The 14,622-nt window shown below is 40.4% G+C and overlaps 2 protein-coding genes across 2 annotated transcripts in view; both read right to left on the bottom strand.

Annotated features, from left to right (window-relative positions):
* soul5l (heme-binding protein soul5, like) overlaps positions 1 to 714 on the bottom strand; it is a 7,569-nt gene extending 6,855 nt beyond the window's left edge. The window contains exon 1 of the mRNA XM_005744593.1: positions 545 to 714. Within this exon, the coding sequence (XP_005744650.1) occupies positions 545 to 546 (2 nt within the window). The 5' untranslated portion in view covers positions 547 to 714. The remainder of the gene's footprint in view (positions 1 to 544) is intronic.
* Positions 715 to 2,321: 1,607 nt separating this feature from the next.
* On the bottom strand, positions 2,322 to 12,506 carry gpr108 (G protein-coupled receptor 108). The gene is made up of 18 exons (XM_005744592.1): positions 11,853 to 12,506; positions 11,471 to 11,590; positions 9,361 to 9,411; positions 9,092 to 9,180; positions 8,924 to 8,994; positions 7,875 to 8,029; positions 7,724 to 7,786; positions 7,533 to 7,634; positions 7,322 to 7,455; positions 6,229 to 6,304; positions 6,063 to 6,136; positions 5,858 to 5,975; positions 5,652 to 5,782; positions 5,249 to 5,292; positions 5,119 to 5,168; positions 4,810 to 4,893; positions 4,388 to 4,509; positions 2,322 to 3,902 (listed from the first exon to the last, which is right to left on the bottom strand). Exons 1-18 carry the CDS (start codon positions 11,946 to 11,948, stop codon positions 3,815 to 3,817), a joined length of 1,668 nt encoding a protein of 555 aa, XP_005744649.1. The 5' UTR covers positions 11,949 to 12,506; the 3' UTR covers positions 2,322 to 3,814.
* Between the last annotated feature and the right edge of the window lie 2,116 nt (positions 12,507 to 14,622).

Raw genomic sequence — 14,622 nt, 5'->3', positions numbered from 1 at the left:
GCGTGTTTGCACTGCGGAGGTGAAACAGGACACGTTTTCCTGCCTCAGTGCGACGCAAACAGGGAGAGAGCGAAGGAATCTGCTGCATCATCAGGCTGGGTCTTTTCTAAATCAATCCAAAGGCATTTCGAGGTCAAGGAAGAACCGGGATCGGCAGCTCATCGCATCCCGCTGTGATCACAACCTGTTCAGATCCTAATTTTATTCCAACTTTACAAAAAAGACGTTAAAGAGGAAGGGCGTTTCACAGATACAGGTGATGTAGTAACCGGGCGGACTGTATCCAAATGAGCTCATCGGTGATCTTCATTGTTCATTATTATTATTATTATTATTATTATTATTATTATTATTATTAACACTGATGTATTAGAGCAGCTTGAAATGCATTTTCCTGCAGCCGATAAACGATGACGCAAACAAATCAACTTTACCTGTGCGCAACGCCGCAAAAACTCCTGCAAAATAACAGTCAACTACTATCACAAACATCACCATCACCGAATGGTTTCTTAAACTAGAAGATACTCGAGATGATACTTACATGGTCGCGACCCCGCGTGCTTCTATAAGTGTCCACCTGCCAGGGGAGCGCAGGGAGGCGCGGTGTGAGGAGACTGCAGTCTGATGCTGGATGCACTGCGGAGTGACTGCAGTGAGCACCGGCGTCTGCCTGCAGCTCGCAGAACGGAGGGGCGGAGCAGCCTCGAGACTGCCAACTGTATCCCGTTTCTGGGTTTTTTTCCGCTTCGAAATTTTCCATTAGTAATGAATCACTGCCTGCTGTGCAAGCAAGGGTTAAAGTGAGGATGGAGATCCCACATGTATACTGCTCTACAGCAAGGGTGACAAACTTAAGGCCCGGGGCCCAGAATCTTCCGGCAAAGACTCCAATCCGGCCCACTCGGCTTTTGGAAAATATATACACTGGCATGCTAGATTTTGTACTTTTAACTTTATTCACATTAGCTTTACAGCTTTGCCTACAGATGGACACATCCCCCATTGACAATGACAGGAAACAGTGCTTATAGTGTTTGTTTTTTTTCAATTTACACTATATATTTTTAAACATTAGGCCAACAGTAACAAAAAAAATAAACAGGACATCTTTACACTGACAGAAAGGGCGTTTGACTGGTCCGGCCCACTGCTCCCAGAGTGTGCTCCACATCAAATGACTGCCATTCCTGCTGTACAAAATGTTGCTGCTTAAAAAAAAAAATAATAATAATAATAATAAAATGTAATTGTGTGTGCATAGTAAGCTGAAGGTGATAGAATTCCTTGGGTTGCTTCATTTATAAAATAGCGTACTAGTTTACATTTACATTATTAACTAGTTTGTTTTACATGGATGGGTTCATTTTTGCAACTTTGCCCAAGAAATCTGCTTAACTTAGGTAATTTCCCACTGCAAGAACTCTTCGAATGAACCTCAGGAGGAAGTCAGAGAGCAGGGTCTGGTGTTTAACAAGTGTTTAGTTCTATCTAATTTTGCTCTTAAGGGCAAAAATGTTACTGAGTTAAGAAAAAGAAGGTATTCCTAACTTGCATTGATTTTTCGCCTTCATTGAGATCTAATGTGTTTTCAAAGTGTTTCCTTACATTTTCAAGCATTTAGGTGCATTTAGGCATGAAAGCATCGTCAAGATGACCTGCTGAAAGTCCAAAGCATTGAACTCTTTGGACCCCTTGGTGGCAACTGAGCATCAGTTAAACACCACAACCTACCTGAGTACTGTTGCTGACCAGGTCAATACCTTTCTGACCAGATGGTATGCATCTTCTGATTGCTGTTTCCAGCAGGATAATACAAAACGTCACAAAGCTCAGATAATCTCAAACTTTTTTCTTGAACATGAAGTCACTGTACTTAAAGAACTACATGATGTGAAGCACGAGAGTACCATAAATCACCTTTAAAGTTGAGGCAGATGTAATTTAAATAAACAGATGGGCAGGAAAGGTTTGGCGGCTGTCATGCAAAACCTGCTCAGTAGTTACTTTACATATCATGTAAATGAAGAAACAGCAGGTCAGACCCTCAACATGTTGTAAGCATCACAATCAGCTGACTCATGCAGAGTACTACTGTGTGTGTGCAGACAGCAGCTGAATGTGTGGGCCTCTGAAGGAGCTCCGTCAAGTCGGTGCCCCTTTACCAGGCACAGGAGGAGCCAAAGCTCGGGGCAAATGTGACTCCTTCTGCAGGTTCCCCACTTTTCTTCATGCTTGGAGCACAATTCTTTTCCCATCTTGATTATTTTAGTGCAAGCTATGCAGTTTAAAACCCCCAAAATGACATATACATAACAGTGTAATCGGAGAACTTTGCAGAACTTTATTGTGACAGCTGATACAGACACCAAGCAGCTCTCTGTAACAATTAAAAAAATGTTTTCACTGAAACTAAAGTGAACTTCACCCACTGCTAAATCCTTCCCTCCAAGGTACTGGGGTCATCCCTGCACCGAGTGATTGGAGTAAAATCTCAGTAGTCTTTCCTCATCGCCACACCTGTTTGTCTATCCAAAAAGAGGAAAAAAAATCTGATTGAACCCGAACTGTCTAAAGCCCTCCACAAAGCCTCTCTGCACTGCTCAGCAAAGTGTTAAGTGCCTCCTTTTGTGTCAGCAGTCTTATTTACAAATGGCCATCCACCCAGTTTGGCTGCACACACATTGCTGATCTTTTCAAAACCTAATATCAAACCAATAATTCATAAAATAAGCTTCACATCAAGAGCAGAAAGGTAAAACCAAAAGCAGGCAAATTCAAAAATGATCAGTTAGGTCACTTCTCTGCCCAGTTGGCACAGCAATGCCAAACGAGAGATGGGGGGGAGGGGTTGTAAAGAACAAGGCCGTCATTGAAAACGCAGAGGGCAAACTTCTCTGCTTATTTGAGAGAAAAAAAACAGTTCATCTGCCTACATCTTCACATGTCACCATATTGGTTGTATTCACAGAGGTGTACTGGAGTTGTCCTCAAACCACTAAAGCACTAAATTACAGCAGCAGTCCGAGTGACGGGCTGGGAGCAACGCTTAAGTCTCCAACATCAACAATAATACTGAAATATAACATTTCAATATGTAATAAGTCAATCTATATTGAAATATACAACTTCTTGTTAACCATATATTTCAATATACAAATCATACACGTAAGAGGAAAAAAAAAAAACCTACGGTACTGTGTGGTGATAAAGTGGGATTTTTATGACCCGTGAACAATGGGAATGAAACACGAGACGGATGCTTAAATTTGAAATATACTGATTAGCCTTTCACCTGAGTATGGGCTATTGTCACTGGGGTGGGGAGGCGGGGGTAGCCAAATCCTGTGTCGTCTCACTTTCACTCACACACTAAACACACTCTGCACAGGAATAGTTACAGCTAAGAGGCTCGCAGAAGTACCGTTTTAAATAGCTGCTATAAACACACTCAAAAGCAAGTGTCTAAAAAAATTATCTTTGGAGGGGGAGAGAGAAATGAAACATACAGAACATCAGAGCTCCTTTTCATATCTCCACCCGTCCATGTGGTTGTATCTCAGTATCTCTCAGTTTTTAGGTGGAGCATTTAAGGGAAACAGAGAGCGTCCAATAAGTTAGTCCGTTTCTTTTTTTTTTTTTTTTGCTTTTGCATAGCCAGACAGTGGGCACAACCACTGCAACCACAGAAAGAGTTTCAATGGGAGAGCTGTCACTGGAAGTGGGGAGCCTTGGTCCGTGTGTGTGTGTACCCCTTTCTGTCAGCTGGCCTCGGGATGTTTAGTTGGCCGCTCCCAAAGATGCAGCTTCCTGCTCACAAGGTGGACTCTTTCTGGCGATCGCGTCCGTTGGATGTCTTCTTGACTTTGGAAATGCCCTCGAGTGCACCTGACTCAGTCACTCTGGACACAAACAGAAGAGCAGCAGCACTTTTAATGGCAAACACTTTCTCAACCTTCATCTTAGTTCAGTCGGAATTATTAAATCTTATGGAAATCACAGAAAAACAAACGCTTAGCCACACATTACCCACACGAGCCTCCTCCTTATGTGATGGGACTAAATAGACAGTCAGCACCACTAGAATAGTTTCAGCTCTTTCAGCACCATCACTCATAAAGTAATGTTTTCTTCAATATTCATTTATGATCACACCGCACACATGCTATGCTATATCATAGTGTTTTCACTTTGTGTTAATGAGGACAAAAAACCAAATCTGAATAAAAGACTCATACGGAGATTTGGCTACTTCAACCATACTTTGAAGACATGCTACTTTCTATAACTTCTCCAAGTATAAATTAATCAGGTAGAGTAAGAACTCAGTAACAGGATAAGTTATTTAAATGCCAGGTGTGGGCTCATACAGACGTGTCACGCTTACACTTCATCATTCTCGACGTCGTCCTCGTCCTGGGGAAGCTGGAGATAGGGGTTATTGGATGCTGGGCGAAACTTGTAGCCCGTCAACACAAAGAAGATGAGAGTCGACACCTCCACCAGAAACTGAAGAAGAAACAGTGCGTTTAATAACAGACAGGAGAAAGTGTCTTAACACTGTCCACAACATCCGGTAAATTTCTTTGCAAACAAATAAGTAGCACAAGGCCTTTTTAACATATGCGCTGTTTCACATTCTTCAAGCAACGCTAATATCCCATCAGGCCTCAGAGGGGAATACAGTGCTCTTTAATAAAGGGCTTTAAATAAGTAATGTGCTGGCAGATATTATACCAGCTCACATCAGGCAAGTATTGCCAGTCATTGTTGATTCAGAGAGCTGTAGCTGCACCGTCATCGTCTTACCTCATAGCACCACTGCCACTGGAAAGGCATAGTGAATTTGAGCAGAATGGCTATGATCCTTGTAAAGTAGATGTAACACACGATCTAAAATGACAGAAAACATTTCAGTAAGAACTCTTTAAATTTGCACGGTTAAACAAAAAAAAAATCAATCACACTAAAATCTTCCTTTTCCTCAGGATTAATTTTGCTTTGCTAAAAAACATTGTCAGAGGCAAGTTTTCAGTGTAACTGGTAAATCTATTACTGGTCCGATTGTTCAGATGAATGGAGGGTCACAGAACAACAGCAAAATACTGGCCTTCTTACCATCACATAATAATGGCGGAAGAGCTTGAGCTTCTCCAAATTCATGGCAGCTGAAAGAAACATGCACCAAGTTAAACACAGAACAAAACCTCTCCACCTATTAAAGCCCTGTAGTTGCAGCAGGACTCACCTTTGCCATCGGTGCTAGAAGCCTCTTGTAGGTGACGGATTGACCTTTAAAGACAGAGACGTGTTATACAATGAATCTGCTATTTGGGGCAAACTTGCATGCATGCACCATGTAACACAAAGTTCATTTCGAATTACAAGAAACTACTTATCTCTTGTTTCATAACTTCAAACTGAAAATTTTCATGACTGTTTCATCAAGTAGGCAGGGCTGCACGGCAATGCTTTTGGTCCCCTCTCATTTTTTTCATGAAGTTGAATTATTCTGGGCATTCTACTCTATCAAACATGCTCCACTTTCCCATACTGATCCTCTTATCCCAGAAATCTTAGTAACTTTAAACACTAGCCCCCAAAACTAATTTGGGACTAAAATGTAATTCAATAACAGATATCACACTGACCACACAACAGGGAAAAGGATGGCTCCACAGCAGATAAGGTCCACCAGAAAGAGGATCTCCTTCCACACGTAGTACTCGCTGGAGCCCTCCTCTGTAGACTCGATGATGATGTATGCGACGTTAGCCAGGACCTGCAGCACGACCGGCGAGCCATCAAAGCAAATACACATAAAAATCACCCAAACACCATTTGATTTGCTGCTCACCTGCAGAGGAATGACGATCATGAAGATCTTCTTCTCCTTGTCGGACAGGATGTATTTCACGAAAGCCCAGCCGGTACCAATCAGCGCCAGTGTGATGAACAGGAGCGCCCCCTTTAGCCTGGGAAGGATACAAACATTTTTTGTGTGTAATACAAATCAAATACAACCTAGGCTAAGACGCCGATTCTGCTGAGGTTCTGCTTACAGGTGTGTTATATAATACATGATGGCCCAGCCCTCAATAGGATGCCCCTCAGTGTTGATGAAGTAATAGTTGATCTGAGAGAGACGGGGACAGAGGCAGAATTCAGTGAGTCTCTTTTTATGAGAGGATTCAAACTCAGACTGTGCTGTGGTGGTGATGCACTTACACTGTGGAAAACCAGTGACATGGACTTTGTGAAGGCTAGCGCTGCCATCAGCCAGTGGATCTTGAATACACTGTAACTGCAAACAAGCACAGAAGAGAGATGTTTAAACACTGCAGGAAATGCTTTTATTGCTACTGCTTAAGGTTCATCCAAATAATTAGTTATGATGTAAATTTTAGTCAAGCAATTGAAAATGTTGGGCAAATGCTTTGGGGCAGGACACTGTATGACCTCTGCAGCTCAGTTTTGTTAGTCTGTCTTTTTTTTTGGGAATGCAAACCTGTTAGCTAAGCTCGAGCCATGTCAGCACAGAAAGCCATCTTTAATAAATCCAGCAGGTCATGGGGTCGCATGTTTTTATTCTGTAACTCAATTTTCCTTCTTTCTTCCTTATTTTCTGGGCTATGAGCACTTCCAGAGCAACAGTAAGCCACAGCAGAACACTGTGTCAGAGCTATAGCTGCCAAGTTGGCTAAAGGACAACACGTTTTAGTAAATCACTCACTGTAAACCTGCTTTATGTTCCTTTAGTGGGAAGGCTGCAGCATCTATGGGCATGTCTGTAGAGTCCTGCGGGGCACTAGTGGGATCTAGAGGAAGGCCAGTGGTAGCTAGTGCTCTTTCACTGTCATGATTGGAGCAAATACTTCAGATATCTTCTTAAAAAATGTATTTGGGCTGCGTTGTCAAGTATGATGTGTCAAAGAAGCCAAAGTCTTTTTTTTTTAACTTTATAAACTAAAAGTTCCTTGTAGTGAGTGTGAAGTACTTGAAGTTACTCCACACCCACTGTAAAACAGTGACTGTGCCACAGTCTTCCACTGAGGTGTGAACAGGATCCTATGCTTAATGATCTAATTAGTGTCAATTAGCAAATATTGTCATACTTCATGTTAGAGTGATTATAACAATAAACACTACAAACTGTGTTCACTTTAGTATGGGGTCATATGAGCCAGTGGCCCTAACCGTATTCTTCCATCATACACTTTGTAGCAAGAGCTTCCCAGATTATGCAAGTGATTTTTTTTTTTTTTAATTTCCAATCCTGCAAAACAGTGTGGTTCACTATTACTTCATTGTGCCCGTGTACCTGTGCTTCATGAGATTGTACACCCAGACCAGAGCAGCAATGAAGAAAACTCCAGCCATATAAAGATAAAGGCGAGGCAGAGGGATTTCCGCTGCAGAGAGGAAGCCATGGGGATTCTTCTCCGTCACTTCAACCTGTGATGCACGCAACATGGTAAGCAGACACACGCACGTGAGTGTGCATTTTATAAACTCAAAAATACTCAACTCACTGCAAACGAGTAGGGCTCGTTAAATCCCGGATCGCTGTTTCGACAGTAGTGGAACTTCAAGCTGTACAGGCCCTGCGCCTCTGAGCCAAACCGTATGCGGAACTGTTAAGAGAAAGAGGAAACACTTCCTGTCAGAGACGATCCTGCCCTTAAACATGCCTGAGCATACTGGATAAGGAGGATTTTCTTACACTGAAGCTGTAGATGCTGCCGTTTTTTTCCAAATCTAAAGTCACATGGTGGCGACTGCTTAGCTAAAATGAAATACAGTGTAGAAATTAATTTTGGGATTAAAATCAAACTAAAAATAGACCAAAATAACAAAAAACAAGAAAAACATACATTGAATGTCCCTGTCATGTTAACAGCTTCAGGGTTCTGCACAGCCTGCTCTGGTTTCTTGTCATCGCTCCGTTTGACCGCATTTTCTTGGTGCTCTGCTGACTTATCCTGATTTTTTGATTGTTGTTCTGAATCACGTTTGACTTTCTCCTGATCTACAGAGCACAAGTGCAGATGCCAGGCACAAAGGTAGAGATTTTGTTTATTCCGAACATTCTATACACAGGTGGATGCTTTCATATCAAGAAAACAAAAACAAAGGCAAAGTCGATTGAAAACAAAGGACAGTATAATAGCAAAGCCTCTTTCCACTAGTACCTACTTGACTCGGCTTAGGCTTGTAGTACCAGGTACTTTTTTTTTAGTGCCTACTCAGCCGAAGTTCCACACAAATCAGAGGTGATCCAAAAATGATGTTAACAGACTGCATAACACCGATTGGTTAGTCAGTGATGTCAGTGTTTGAGTCGTGAGAGCGTCTTGTTCACCAAAATCAACACTGTGGTCCCAGACTGTGACAAAAAGCCACACGCTGAATAGTAGCTATACAAATCGCTTCGACGCCCGCCATTGTTGTGCCGTTTGTTCCACATATAAATGACGTAACAGCACTTTCAGCCACGTTGTTATGAAGATCCCACGCACATTGGTTGACACTCGACTGTGATGGCAAATGATAAAAACAGAGTCGAGTCGAGCAGAGTAAGTACTAGTGGGAAAGAGCTACAAGTGCATTTGATGAAAATCCTTACACTGTGTAAAATATATCAGAGACTATGAAATTATCTTACATTTGACATATTATGTAAATACCATAAACAAACACTTCTTAAGACCTGCTCCTTTATCACAAAAACAGAAGAACCTTGATGAATACATCTGAGTTACTCTTCTCTTTATCAAAAAATAAATAAAGACAAGCCTTTAATAGAACACTTTAAATAGAATTGTTTTTGGGGTGGGATAGAAATTTAAAGTGTACTTTGTTTAAATGATGCCACTGAAGGAAGCAAAATCCAAATTTTGGTATTTGTGTGGCCAACACTAACCTTTATCTGCTTCAACCTTTTCCTTCGCAATCAGTATGTTGTCTTGTTTACTCACAGCATCCACACTAACGCTACACAAACACAAATTATACAGTTAGCCTCCACACACTGAGCTGCTGACGGCACTGTAACAAACATTTCTGAATATTAGTGCTGAAACATCCACACCTTTGGTTCTTGATATTAATGAGAAAATGAATGAGAGGCTCGGCATTGGTCGCATTTTGAGTGAGCAGACATTTCTTCAAATCCTCTGCCTAGAGGGGGAAACGTCACACAAACACTCACTCAACACCTGTATTCATAATAACAAAAGTTTCATAAGTGCATTTCAACAAAAGGCCGTCCTTGTCCTACATGATTGCACAACTGATTTTGAAAGGTCTGAAAATAATGATGTACAATGCTGACAGAAATATTTATGATGATGTACTTACTGTGTAGGACAAGACTCCATTAACACGCGATCTGGACAGGCTGAACCCAACCTTAAGAAAGTGGGATTACGTTAATCAGTAGGGTTAAAAGCAGCTGATTCAAATCTCTATTTATTTTATAACACATATTTTATCACACTAACTCAATCTGCAAGTTTTTACTGTCAAATCAGCTCTTAAAACATGACACTTGACACCATCGCAAACACAAGACCAAAGGTTGATGAGCTCACTGCTGCTGCTTCATGACTTTTGTGTCAGGTTAGCCCGACTCACTGTTGTTTCGAGCACTCCACTACATTACTTCAGCGGTCACACTGCTTACAGTGCACTCGAATGTTTAACAACAACTGTCTAGGAAGAGAGGCTTATTAAAGGCAATGTTCATGCATACTTTCATTGTATGTTTTTCCCCTATATTTAAAAAAAACAAAAAACAACCCAAAACAAACAAAACAACAAAAACAACAAAAAAATGTCAGCTCATCTGACCCATGAATAGTCACAATTAACAGGCTGTTCCCCACAAAACAGCACATTTTGTTGAGACCTTGCAGCTGAGTAATTCAGGTGAAGACCCATTAGATGATCGTTGCGTGATGGTTTGATTAAATCCTGATTAATACTGTAGGAGAAGTGGCCGTTCTAATGAAATGTGAATAACTGGATGGATTTCATTTATGTTTTAGCTCATTAGTCCTTCAGTCTGATGAATCATTGGGGAAAAATAAATAAATAAAATTTGAAAAAAGGTCAGATTGAATCCTTTTGTTTTAAATAAACTATTAGCCTGATAACTGGTTCTGAGACCAATTTTGTTGTCTGTTTATTTTGTTTCTATTCATTATTTTTGCTTCTGTACCAAGATAAATAGAAATCTTTGCTAAAAAGATGTTCTGGGCTGTGAGGTCAGTCTCCTGATAATGAATATGCAAATTCTCATAACCACTGATCTTTGGCCTTCATGAGTGGTGCTAGTTTCAGTCATTGTGCAAATGTACTGTTTATAAAGTTGGGGAAACCTGGAGTCAGCTGACACTGAAGAAGTCACTTGGATGAGTGACGAAACAGTTTTCTCAGTGAAAACGCTACATCCAGATGAACAGAATTAATCTTTTAGGTAAACCTAACAAACACTTTACACACTGTATAAAATATACAAAAATAGAAGAAAATATTGCCACATTACATAGAGAATCCACAAAATAACAACACAAATATGTTAGCTGGGCCAAAAATACTTCATTAACTCTGTCTGCAGCCTAATCGAGTCAAGATATTAATTCTTTAACAAGCAGTTAACAAACATATAGTTACATTTTTTCCCTTCAAAGCCTCAGTGTTAAAAAATTTTTTTTAATTAATTAAACCTGTTGATGATTATAATTTGCTGTCCATTTACACAAAATGGACAACGACTGTGGGTTTGATTATAGATCTGCTACAGTGAACCTGTTTATTAAAACCCAAGAGGCTGTACAATTATTAACAAAAACTGAAAAATTCCACAGATAAAGTAACGCAAACTCAGAGCCTTCATTTCCAATCACGCATTAATTTTGAGTCTGTCCAAAAGGCATATTTTGAGTGAAATTCTTAGTAACAAAGATGAAGAAAATGTTCTTTTCATTCAACTTTTGTTTTAGTTTGACCATATATGATAAGTTTCATGGGTCTTTACAGGACTGCTAGTTGTTTTTTTGTTTTTTTTCATATTCAAAGTCAAACAACTGTTGATGCACCTGTCCCGAATTACAGATGTGGATTTACATTTATGGAGAGGCTGGAGAACATTTTGACATAGTTGTATTCAAATGTGGCCTCAGATTTAAAGGTTTTATGCAAACAAATGATGAATAGAAATGGAATGGCACATCTGTAATAGATGTGCCATTTCATACTAATATATAAAACCGTACATCTAACGGTACTGCCTGGTACAACATTACCTCTAGCTTGAATTTGTTCCTGCTTTTATTATTATTATTATTATTATTTTCTTCTTTCTTTTTGTAATTCAATTCTATCGTTTTGAAGAACACAATGCCACCTGTTGAAAAGAAAGGTAAATGAACCACCGCATATAACCAAACACACACACCGGACTTACTGGGTACTTGCTGAAGTCCACTGAAGTCTCCGGGACTTGCAGTGAATGCAGGTGGACATCCAGAGTTCCGTTAGCGTAGAAGCCAAAGTCGTTGAGGTCGATGGTGTGGCGAATTTCATTCTGGTTGTAAGAACAAACAAGTAGAGCTCAGCTGTTGTGGTTCAGTCAGTAAACATGTCTCCTAAGACTCAGATTTAAGAAGCTTTGGTAGCTTTTCTCGTGCGCCCATAACAAAACCCAACGCGACATTATGTTTGGACTGTCCTCTGCCATTAGAATTAATTACAACATACGAATTGAGTAGTAAGACGCTCGACGGGAGCAGAGGAAAACAACACACCATTACCTCCCGAGCTAGCGCTGTCATAATTTGTTGCCTTACCGTCAATGTAAGCTTGTGTATTCTTGCTTCGCACCCAGGCTGAAGTAATATGAATAAAAATCCAGCCACAAAGCAGACTCTGTGCCCCACCGCCATCACTGACTCGCTAGCGGTAACTAGCTGCTAATACTAGGGAGCGTCAATCCTTCCAGGTGGCTAAATAACAAGCTAAATAGCAGACTTGAATGTAAACCAGGTTAAATGCGAGAGTTAGAATCTTTCAGCTTAGCTTTCCGGCTCTTAAACGGCGTCGTTTACTATCAAACTACAACCATGTATCTTGTTTTCGAATTCCTTTCTGCTGTCATCGCTTAAGGTAACAGCTAGCTTGTAGGCGTCACGATCTGACTTCCTGGTCTGGTGTCAAGAACAAAACGTTGATTAAGGTGCGGACAAGAGCGTCAGCTGCTGCGGGCTCACACCCGCTACAGTGCCACAGCCGAGATATAGACAACACTCTGCGCAAGCAACCGGAGCAATGTAGGCTTTAAAACTGCCCACCCGTACAACCCGCTTTTCTGTACAAATTTTGTGCCAGAAAACGATAAATGTTGTTCAAGGATCTGACTACACCTTATATGAGTTGTCCTAGATTTTGATCACGTGGTTCAGCCCTGACACTAAGCTTCCGGCTAAAATGAGTTCACGTGATTAGAATGACCCTCCACGTCGGATACAGTCTCTCTGTGTTGTTACGTTGCGGAGATGAACTTTTGACACGTGGAGCTTTTATTGTTTCAGACATTCAAACTACGAGTTTACGTTTTGTTGTCTCACTCAACAAATGTTCTATATTCTCTGTACACGTTATTTGTATTGTCCACAAATCGCGATTATTGTTCAAACAAGATCATTTTTATAGCCCCTCTGATGACATGGTCCAAAAAATAAATAAATTGTGGCCACAAAATACTACTTCGTGTCGTCGAAATAGTATAACGTGCCCACGAAATACTTATTTGTGGCCACGAGAAAAAAAAGTCTCTAAGGGGGTCTTAAAACTCGCTAAATATAGCGACAAAGAACAAGTTGGCAACAAGTTATTGTGGAAAGAAAGTATACCCTCTGTCTTAGTCTGACTGTTGGGGGATTTTCTGGGACTTCCAGTCATGAGAAGCTTTGCAGCTGTCTTGAATATTTTTTTCACCTGGGAATAAACTTTCTCACTGTAATATGATGAGTTTCAAATTATTTGGAAATAACTAATAATCCTTTAAAGATTGATGGATAGAGGCTGCTAAGATGTCCAGATGTATTTTTAATATATCCTGATATTTAAAATTGTGAAAATGAATGCGGGTGTAATTTCTTTTTCACACAACAGTAAATCTACAACAACTAACTAAACAACTGATGTATTATCACCATTATAGCTGAACTTGTATGTGACTCCTGCTTTTAGTTGTTGCTGTTGTTTGGCTGGAGTCTACACCCTGGTGTAGACTCCCCCCTGGTGGAGGGACTCCAGGCCTTGAGAGCCGGTGTGCTGCAGGTTTTAGATGTGTCCTTGATCCAAACAGCTGATTTAAATGGCTAATATGGCCTCAATATATCTTGAAGTTCTCCAGAGGCCTGGTAATGAACTAATCATTTGATTCAGATGTGTTAACCCAGAGTGATATCTAAAACCTGCAGGACACTGGGCCTTGAGTTCCCCACCCCTGGTCTACACCAACTCCTGAGGTACACATCTGGCTCTTTGCTATTCGTGTCATTCTGGTGCTTGGGCCTGAGCAGGTATAATGGTTCAGTAATATAGATAACTGATTGCATATTATTCAATTCTTTTTACATTGTAATTTGATTATCTTTTAAAATAATTTGACCAACTTTAATTAAAAAAAATAAATACATTTTTTTTACAGCCATTTACACCAGTTTTTCTTGATCTACTGTTTATGTCTTGTCCAAGTGCTGCTCTGCACACAGCAACATGTGCACACACACACCAGCCAGCAGTCTATGGTGAGAGGTTTGCTGCAGTCAGACAGCTTGATGAAGTGTGTGGAGGCCAAAGAGAAAGAAAACCATTTCCTGGATGGTGATATGTGAACAGGAGAGATCAGCAAATTTATAGAGATGCTCAATAGAGACTTGATTATTATCACAGTCTTAATTCCTCTGGGAGAAGTAAGGGTAATATTTGATATTCCTATTTCTGTAACAATCACACTTATGAAAATACACAAAATTACGATAAAGCACATGTGCTGACCACAGAGTGAAACTTCCCACAAGAATGATGCATGGAATTTTCTATTGATTCTATTGATGTCAGTAGATTGGGGATTGTGGTCAACAGATTTAGTTTCAATTCAAGTACCTAATCGTAGCCTCAGTGATTATATAGGACAAACATGTCTTAGTCAGCCAAGAGTAATTAAAAACATTACATTTACACTGTAACCCATGGCAACCAAGGTTTGAGGTGAGGAGGAAGAGGATGATATTATATTATGACGCCGGTGGTGTTGTCGCTTTTTATTTCCTTGGGGAACTTCTCGTCTTACAATAAAACAAAGGTATGATCCTTCATATCTTGAGTCCAATGGCACAGACATGAATTTAAATGGCACAACTTCTCATCTTCTCCACCTTTGGGGTGCAACATATGTATCCGGTCTTCAGCTACAGATGAAATCCGACTAGTCAGAAGGAAGATGTCCGTCTCGGCCACCATATACAAAGGAAACATGCCGGCTTCCACAAACCGGCGCACAAACTTGTGTATTTTTAATAGATTGATTGTAAGTTCATGTGAGTGCATCAG

Source organism: Pundamilia nyererei, unplaced genomic scaffold (assembly GCF_000239375.1).
Source record: "Pundamilia nyererei isolate P.nyererei 1_Seehausen unplaced genomic scaffold, PunNye1.0 scaffold00145, whole genome shotgun sequence".
Classification (NCBI taxonomy): domain Eukaryota; kingdom Metazoa; phylum Chordata; class Actinopteri; order Cichliformes; family Cichlidae; genus Pundamilia; species Pundamilia nyererei.
This window is presented reverse-complemented; position numbering and strand designations above follow the sequence as displayed.